The 9697-nt window shown below is 47.4% G+C and overlaps 1 protein-coding gene across 1 annotated transcript; it reads left to right on the forward strand.

Moving 5' to 3' along the window:
- Window positions 1-201: 201 nt before the first annotated feature.
- Window positions 202-9276, forward strand: LOC106961264 (CREB-binding protein-like; the record flags this gene model as incomplete). The annotated part of the gene is made up of 12 exons (XM_015054860.1): window positions 202-416; window positions 526-582; window positions 654-731; window positions 844-911; window positions 1914-2064; window positions 2315-2461; window positions 2569-2682; window positions 3156-3321; window positions 3453-3620; window positions 3754-3915; window positions 5386-5667; window positions 5912-9276. Coding segments are annotated over 12 exons (4599 nt in total), but the record flags the coding sequence as incomplete, so codon positions are not given.
- Window positions 9277-9697: the final 421 nt, after the last annotated feature.

Here is a 9697-nt window from a genome sequence, read left to right on the forward strand (position 1 = left end):
GTCCAAATTGCTAATCTGTGCTTTGCCTCGCCTCTCTGCTGTCCTTGGTGTTCGTCTCGTCCTGTTCTGTCTCGTTCTCCTGTCCTCTCTCCCACTCACTGTGACATCAACACTGGCTTGTCCTCTCCCCACTCCCTTCCCTTACCTGTCTCTCCTCACCATTGAAATCATGCCTGGCTATGTTGACGACGACTCCCCCGCCGTCCTGCTGTCCTCCTCCCCGCCTTGTTCGGTGGCCGCCCCCCCACCCCTGCCCCCTCCTATGCGCTGTCTGTGGTTGACTGTGCTGTGGGGGAATGGTGTAGTTCACCAAAATTTGGGCTTGTTGCTGACAGGTACCACTACTGCGAGAAGTGCTTCAACGAGATCCAGGGAGAGACCGTTTCCCTGGGCGATGACCCCACCCAGCCACAAACGTGAGTATTTCTGTTTTTCTTGTTAACATTCCGGAGCATCTCTGCTGTGTCTTAATCGTTTCCGACTCCATAGCTGAGGTTTCAACCTGTCGTACTGCTCTCATTTCAGGTCTATAAACAAGGATCAGTTTGAGAAAAAGAAAAACGACACACTGGACCCTGAGCTGTAAGTCTAGAGCCATTAGACGCCACGCCGCTATGGCAACCTGAACCTAACATGTCTGTCTCTCTGTCCAGGCTAGTTGAATGTATGGACTGTGGACGCAGGATGCATCAGATCTGCGTTTTGCACAATGAAACAATCTGGCCAGCAGGGTAAGCAACATAGTTTTCTTATGGAATAGCTAATTCGTTTACAAATTGCTTCATTTATTGATTTTTACCTGACCTGTTTTTTTTTTGTTTTTTTTTGCTTTGTGCTTCATAGTTTTGTTTGTGATGGCTGTTTAAAGAAGACAAACAAGACGAGGAAAGAGAACAAATATTCTGCCAAAAGTGAGTAATGCCTGATGATGTTGCTCCTGTTGTGATGTGTTCATGGTGAACCAACTCTCTGTACAAATTTATGGTGAGGCAGAAGTGAACTCAGTTCAATTCAGTTCATTTATACACAAACCAATTAACAAGAAATGACGTCCTGTGGGACTTTACAACAAATAATTTCAATTCAATCATACATACATATATTCCAATTAGTCGTAGTTAGCAAACAGCGCATTAAGTTCATTTAATTAGGAATTAGACTTTATTATTAAGTACAGAGTTCTTTTACATCTTTGAAAAGAAGATTTTGGAATGGAATTTAAGTATCTTCAAAGTCTGAATAGCTGAAAGAATATAAATAATATTTATATTTCCAAACTTGATTCCATATCTAATTGTCTGAAGGTCCATTCGTCCATCGTTTTGTCCATCATCCATCCCTTCGTTCTTGCAACATTTTGTCTTGTAGCTCATCGACTAATTCTTCCTTTTGCCCATTGGTCCCTCTGTCCATCCATCCATTTGTTCGTTCTGAAGTCATCTTTTTCAATCCCGATGATGGTTATCAATCATCTTTCAATCCATCTGTCCATTCACCATCTCTTCATTCATCCCTCTTTTTTGTCTGTGTGACCTTCCATTTCCCGCTCCAGATTTCCAAATTCCATGTTTGAAGCTGGATCATTATAAAAATATCTCCATAAATTTGTAACAAGCTTATTTAAATTATGACTAAAAGGGAGCAAGGCAGTAAATTTGAGTGGGAAAACATGAAGTTTTGACATGAAAAATGTGGTGGGACCCTGAGTGTTGCCTATAGGCTGTAACAATAATAATAGATTGACTCCAGATTCCAGTTTTTCTCTTACGTTCTTACCTTCCAGCCAACTGGTGATGCATATTAGGTAACGGTCTATATACACATGATGAATGAGAGGAGAATTGTCTTTTTGTGTCATCGTAGTTAGAAGTGATGGCTCTTCTCTTTACCGTTCTCTGCTGTTTGTCCTACAGGGTTGCCCCAGACGAAGCTGGGAACCTTCCTGGAGTCAAGAGTCAACGACTTCCTGAAGCGCCAGGCCCATCCTGAATCCGGAGAGGTCTTCATCCGGGTCGTCCACGTCTCTGATAAAGTGGTGGAAGTCAAACCAGGAATGAAGTCCAGGTAAAAAAAAAAACAAACAAAAAAAAACTAAAAGACTTGTGAACATCTATAAGTAGGTGGTTTTACAGCGATTGCTAAAACGAAGGAGTTAACCTTCAGATTCCTTGAACGTTTTTAAACTAAAAGGTGTCGCCTTAAATGCAAAAGCATGGATGTTGCTCAATATTTGTTCCTCTTTCGATGCTTTTCTACCTCAGAAGGTGTTGGTTTATGCGTCACAGTCATAACTTCCTGATGTTTCTGCTCTCAGGTTTGTGGACAGTGGAGAGATGTCCGAGTCGTTCCCTTACAGGACCAAAGCTCTTTTTGCCTTTGAGGACATCGACGGTGTGGACGTCTGCTTCTTTGGTATGCATGTTCAGGAGTACGGCTCTGACTGCCCTCAGCCCAACCAGAGGTACAGAAATCCACCTTACCGCACCTTTTCCACCTATTGTGATTTTAACCCGACTTAAAATCAGATGAATCAGTTTGAATCAAGTCGGCATCATGGTTTCCTTCCAGGAGAGTCTACATATCCTACCTGGACAGTGTTCACTTCTTTCGGCCTCGCTGCCTAAGAACAGCAGTTTACCATGAAATCCTCATCAGCTACTTGGAGTATGTCAAGAAGTTAGGGTGAGTGCCGCAAAGTAGAACTTATTTATGAGTTCTTGGATGTCCTTTTCTTTGAACACAAACTTTGTTGATACACACGCAAAGTAAGTTGATCACTTTTTGTAATTTCTTTCCAATCTGAAAGATAAAAAAAATTCTACATTTCGGTTTCATTGATTGTTTAGGTTTGTGAGTTTATTGGTGTAAAACACACAGATAAACACCTGCTCATTAAAAAAATCAACAGCCTTGACTTTTTAAACTCTTTTTGCCTCTAAACCCCAAAAGACCAGTTTTACCTAATATGATTATCCAGTCCAGATTTCCTAATTCAGTATCAATAGATTTTGATCCAATCAGAATCTTTTGTTTTTTTCCCCTCCAATATCTGAACTGGTCTCAAATCTAAAGATTTAAGTGTGTCACAGTGTGGAATCTTGAATTGAGTAAGGAGCCACTGGTTTTGACCCGTTTTGGGTTTCTCTTTTGGCCAGTTACACCACCGGTCACATCTGGGCTTGCCCGCCTAGTGAGGGCGACGACTACATCTTCCACTGCCATCCTCTGGATCAGAAGATCCCAAAGCCCAAGCGACTGCAAGAGTGGTACAAGAAGATGCTCGACAAAGCCGTAGCGGAGCGGATAGTACACGACTACAAGGTACATACCACTGAAACCTGTTTTAGTTTCTATATTTCCTTTTCCTCTAAGTTTTACCGGAAAATGTTTAGGACGTCAGATTAAAATCAGTTTTGCAGAACATTAACTTTTCTTTGTTTCTTGCATCAAAGGATATTTTCAAACAGGCGACGGAGGATCGTTTAACCAGTGCCAAGGAACTGCCTTATTTTGAGGGCGACTTTTGGCCCAATGTGTTGGAGGAGAGTATCAAGGAGCTGGAGCAGGAGGAGGAGGAGAGGAAGAAGGAGGAGAGCAGTACTTCTAATGAGAGCATTGATGTAAGGCTGAGTCTCTTCCCTCTCTCTGCTCTTTGATTTAGATTGTTTCTGGGAAGAGGAGTCATGAACTGGTTCCAGAATGCATCGATGAAACAATCAGGGGTTTTCTTCTTTTTTTCTCTCCTTTGTGCAGGATGCAAAAAGCGACAGCAAAAATGCAAAGAAGAAGAACAACAAAAAGACGAGCAAGAACAAAAGCAGCTTGAGTCGCTCGAATAAGAAGAAACCCGGGATGCCCAACGTTTCCAACGATCTGTCGCAGAAACTTTACGCCACGATGGAGAAACACAAAGAGGTATGGAGGCACACGCAGCGCGGCCCATCTAACCTGCTGATCACTGCTAAATATTAGACCAGTCTGGCATTTGTGCTCCAATTCTGACATCTATGTCAGCCAGCGGCATAGAAGAAGACCTAAAGCAAATTAGTTATCACTTATTTATATAAGGAAGAGAGATGGTGTCACACCTCTGTATTAGAATGAAGTTGCTGTAAATATAAATTGAACATGGACTTACATCTTTTGTTAGCTGTTTGCCTGGATAGCGTCATAGAAAAAGCAGTCTTCATCTGTATTCTGTAAGTGGACACTAACCCCAACTCTGATCTCTCTAAAACACAAACATTTTGAATTTGTTCAATAACAAATATGGGCCAAAAGATTTGTTTTTTATTACTCTTTATTTAACCAGGTGAGTTAAGAATGAATTCTCATTTCGAAACAACGACCTGGAGGCACAAACACAATAAAACCCAAAATGTGCATACATAGAATGAAATGTAATATTTTAGCTGAACCGTGTGCAGATTTAAGACAGCATCTTCATTAAAATATCTTTAAAACTTTCTGGTTATTCAAAGGTAAAATAGAATATAACATTTGAATCACTGTGGATTGGGCTGGTGTTCGTCCAATCACGAACACCAGCCCATATCTCTCTGTACCTTTACTTAATAATAATCTTAACATGGCAGTATATAACTATACAAAATGTGTTTTACATATTTGTTAAAATTAGTATTATGTTGTGACAGAACAAGTATATAAATAACCTGTGAAAAACTTGAGCTCTGCACTTGCGCAGTGCAAACTGCAGAAATGCATCAGAAAAACAATCAATCAGAGCCAGGGTTAGGGTCTTAAAGCGCCATCAATCATGCTTGTGCTAGCCCCTTTACCCTTGCTCTCTGCTACGCTACACATTGTTCAATACAATATAGCCTGCCAGGAAACACAAGACTAGTTGGCATAACCTTTGTATAAATGTGGATAAGTGATTTTCCTGGAATGGTAAGTTTTTCTATCTGCTATTGGCACATGGAGCAGCATTTGTTGACAGTGCTGCTAAATTGTCAATCTGATTGAGAATTGATTGGTTGTCAGTCAAATTGACCAGTGTTTCCCAACCTTGGTCCTGAAGGAACACTGTCCTACATGTTTTAGGTTTCCATGATTTAATATGCCTGTTAATCAGTCAACGATTTAAATCAACTGGGCTGAAGCAAGGAAATACCTTAAACATTTAGGCCAGTGCCTACCCTGGTGCCTTGAGGACCAGGGTTGGGAAACACTGAAATTGACAAATTGAGTGGTGGAGCTTAATCTTTTCAGATTACCTGTCTCATATTATAATGTTAGAACATGGTGACAAATCAGAAAAAAACAGAAAAAAAATATTACTGCAGCTTTAAGTGAACTCCTTTGTTTGTCTTGTTTTTTTTAAAGACTGCTAATCACTCATCCCTCATCTCTTCCTGCTGCCAGGTGTTCTTTGTGATCCGGCTGATCGCGGGTCCCATGGCAAACGCCTTGCCCCCCATCGTGGACCCGGACCCCCTGATGGCATGTGACCTGATGGACGGTCGGGATGCGTTTCTGACACTGGCCCGGGACAAACACCTTGAGTTCAGCTCATTGAGGAGGGCCAAGTGGAGCTCCATGTGCATGCTGGTGGAGTTGCACAACCAAAGCCAGGACCGTTTTGTTTACACGTGCAACGAGTGCAAGCACCATGTGGAGACCCGCTTCCACTGCACTGTCTGTGAGGTGAGTGTCAGGGTGGAGGGTCGGATGTGTTGAAGTTGGAAGGTATACGGGACAAGTGTGGACATAGATTTCTGTTTCCAGACTTTATCTCTTACCCCATAGTTTAAATGTAACCTATTCTTTACTTTTTATATGCGAGTCTGGGAACGTATTAAATAATCTCCATGAAAAAATGTCAATAAATCCCAACTTTCCCATTCTGCAACTTTCATCTTAATTGTTCTGTCTGTGGCGTTTGCTACAGGATTACGACCTGTGCATCACCTGCTACAACACTAAGAGCCATGAGCACAAGATGGAGAAGCTAGGCCTGGGCTTGGACGATGAGAGCAGCAACCAGGCCGCTGCCACCACCCAGAGCCCAGGAGACTCGCGCCGCCTCAGCATCCAGCGTTGCATCCAGTCCCTGGTCCACGCTTGCCAGTGTCGCAACGCCAACTGCTCCCTGCCGTCCTGCCAGAAGATGAAACGGGTCGTCCAACACACGAAAGGCTGCAAGAGGAAAACCAACGGCGGTTGCCCCATCTGCAAGCAGCTCATTGCATTGTGCTGCTACCACGCCAAGCACTGTCAGGAGAACAAGTGTCCAGTGCCATTCTGCCTGAATATCAAGCACAAGCTGCGGCAGCAGCAGCTACAGCACCGGCTGCAGCAAGCCCAGATGCTGAGGAGGAGAATGGCCAGCATGCAGAGGGTTGGCCAGGCCCCTCCGGGCGGCCCACCTGGGGGGAACGGGCTGCCGTCTCCGAGTGGCAACAACGGAGCAACCGGTCCGGCCACCCCAACATCCATTGGTACGCAACCTCCGACCCCGCAGACCCCCACCCCGGGCAGCATGCCTCCACTTTCTCAGCCACAAGGAGTTCAGATGGGCGGGATGGTCACTCCGGGTCAGCAGCCAGGTGGTGCGATGACCCCTCAGCATCACCACCAGCAGTTCCAGGCAGAAGGTATGATGATGTCTCCCCAGCAGCAGATGGTGAATCAGCAGCAGCAGGCACCCAACGTGCAGCAACTGCAGCACCCTGGAGGTTTACCTCCGTACAACCCCAGACCACCGGGGCCGGCGTCTCTCCATCAGTCGCTAGGGAAACCTGGGTTGGGTCCAGCCACCCCACCCCAGCAGCAGCAGCAGGGGCAGGGGTCCATGCCTGTACAGAGCCAGCCGCAGGGGCCTCCTCTAGCTGCAGTAGAGACTGCCCTAAAGATCCAACGACTAGCAGAGACCCAGAGTCGGATGGCTCAGGCCCAGGCGCAGATTCGTGGCTTGGGGCAGGGCGGCATGATCCCCCAGCACCCCCACCACCAGAACAGCCCAGCACAGATGGTAATGCCCCACATTGGGGCCCAGGGCATGGCCCCCCAGACTCAGGGAGTGGTTGGCAGGACTATGTTGGAATCGCAGCAACACGGGATGGTAGCTGGCACACAACCCCAGCTGACCTCTCAAATTCAGCAACCACTTCAGCCAACAAACCAGCAGTGGGGGGGCCCCAGAGGGCCGACCATGAACCCACAAACAAGGACAGCTATAATGGGGTCTATGCCCCCCCAGCAGCAGGCTGCCATCACTCAGCAGCCGCCGCCAATGAATCCGCAGCAGACCCAAGCAGGAAACCGAGGTTTGATGCAGGTGTTGGGTGTATCAGAAGGGGCAGCAGGGGCCCCTGGGCTGATACAAGGAGGTGGAACGGGTAACCTGCCCCAGGGAGCAGTACAGGAGCTTCTGCGTACCCTCCGCTCCCCAACCTCACCCCAGCAGCAGCAACAAGTCCTCAACATCCTGCGCTCCAACCCAACTCTGATGGCCGCCTTCATACGCCAGAGAACGGCCCGGTACCAAGGTTCTCAGGGAGGCCCTGGGGGGCCACCAGCTGGGGGCCCTGGAGGTGTAAGGTTCCCAGGCTCTGCTGGAGGCTTGCCCAATGTAGGGGGACCTGGAGCCAACCAGCTTGGCAACTTGGATGGGCAACAACAGGTTAACGTTAACCAGATGGGGATGAATATCGCTCAGGGTGGAGCCGGGGGAGGCAACATGCCCACCATGGCTCAGCTGCAGCAGCTGCAGCAGCAACAGCAGCAGCAGCGTCCCATGTTGCAACAGCAGATGGCTGCTCTGCAACAGCAGCAACAGGGAGCAATGCAAGCTGGACAACAAGGCAACCTGGCAAATATGAATCCTCAGTTCAGAGAGTTGCTAATGAGGAGACAGCTACAGCAACAGCAGCAGCAACAACAGCTGCAGCTGCAGCAGCAACAGCAGCTACAGCAACAGCAGCAGCTACAGCAACAGCAGCAACTACAGCAGCAACAAATGGCGAACCATGGGCCGTTCCAGCAACAGCAGCAAGCGCAGCAGAGCTTCATGCAACCTGGACAAGGACAGGCAGGGATGCCTCCGTCCTCTCAGCCACAGCCTGCAGGGGGCGCTGTAGGGGTCCATCAGCAGCAACAAGGACCACAGGGGGGGCCAGCTCAGCAAGGGTACCCCATGTCACAAGTAGCTGCTGCGCTGCAGCAGAGGCTGCATCAGGTACAGATGCAGCAGAACATGGGTGGTCACCAAGGACCAGATCTGAGTGGGGGGGTTTCCGGGCCACCCCTGCAGCCCGGACAGGGTGCCTCAGGGCCGGGGCAGCAGCAGGGTGGAGTGGGAGTGCCACCGCTGTCCCAAGGCATGGTTCACCAGAACTTCCAGCAGAGACTGCTGCAGCCATCACACCTGGGGGGCGGCTCGCCCGCCCAGCACAGCAGCCCCATGAGCCCCCAGATGGCCCAATCCCCCCACATCCCGGGCCAAGGCGGCCTCGGCCCGGCAGGCTCACTGGGCAGCCAGGTCCGCTCCCCTCAGCCCTCCCCCCGGCCGCAGTCGCAGCCACCACGCTCCAGCCCATCCCCGCGTATGCAGCCCTCCTCCCAGCCGCAGCCCTCGCCTCACCGCATCTCCCCGCAGACACAGAGCGGGTCACCTCACCCGGGCCACCTCGCCCAGCACCACCCCAGCATGGCTCCGCCCCAGCCGCCGCAGGTCCAACAACAAGCTTTGTCCCAGCAGCAGCAGCCACCAGGGGGCTCCGTGGATCCCAGTCAATTCAGTGACCAGAACTCCATCATGTCCCAGCTGAGCGGGATGGCAGGGATTCACGGAGGGCAAGGCACGCAGCCAGACATGCTGGGGGGAAACAATAACAGCGGCAGCAGCAACAGCCAGGAGCTCAACCACAATCTCATGTAGCCTCGCCTCGACTTTTTGCTCTGACTCGTTGCCCCTGATGACAAACTGCCACACAGCGAGCCGGGGCTTTTAAAAGTTTTTATTTTTTATTTAAACATTTTTCTGATGTATAAATACGAACTAAAGCTTCCTTCCTATGGGAGATGCGACGTTAATCTTAGAAATCAATAAGTGGATAAATTAAAAACAATGGTAAGTTATTGCTGTTAATATATATATATATCTATATATTTTTGTCAACTGTGTACAAAAAGGCAGAAGGGTAGAGTTTCTGGTGGAGATATTTCTTCCTTAAATATGACAATATTTTCGGGGACTGAGTATTTTGCCTTTTTAAGATTTCAAATGTGGTTATAAAAAAGTTAAAGTGAGTGATGTACATATATATATATATATATATATATATATATGTATATATATATATATATATACATATATATATATATATATATATATAGTTTTCCCCTGAAGCACCCTGTCATGATTGTATTTTCCAGTCTGATTATTTTGTATTTTCGTTCTGTCGATGAATCGTAAAAGGAACACGAACATATCTTCCGTTACAGCGGTCTTCTTCATAACGGTGAACACAGCTTTGTACGTGACTGCAGCAAATTCCAGATATTTATTACTTTGAGCAGGTGGGAGGAAATGTGTGTGTGTGTGTGTATGTGTGTGTGTATGCGCACGCGCGCGAGTTTTATTTTGTAGTTGTGAGAGAGCGAATCAGGGGTTTCTATTACAGGTTTTTGTCAAACATTTACCGTGTTTTGGCAGATTTTGGCCACATGTACC

Source organism: Poecilia latipinna, unplaced genomic scaffold, assembly GCF_001443285.1.
Source record: "Poecilia latipinna isolate Pla-1442-1.1 unplaced genomic scaffold, P_latipinna-1.0 Scaffold1283, whole genome shotgun sequence".
Classification (NCBI taxonomy): Eukaryota; Metazoa; Chordata; class Actinopteri; order Cyprinodontiformes; family Poeciliidae; genus Poecilia; species Poecilia latipinna.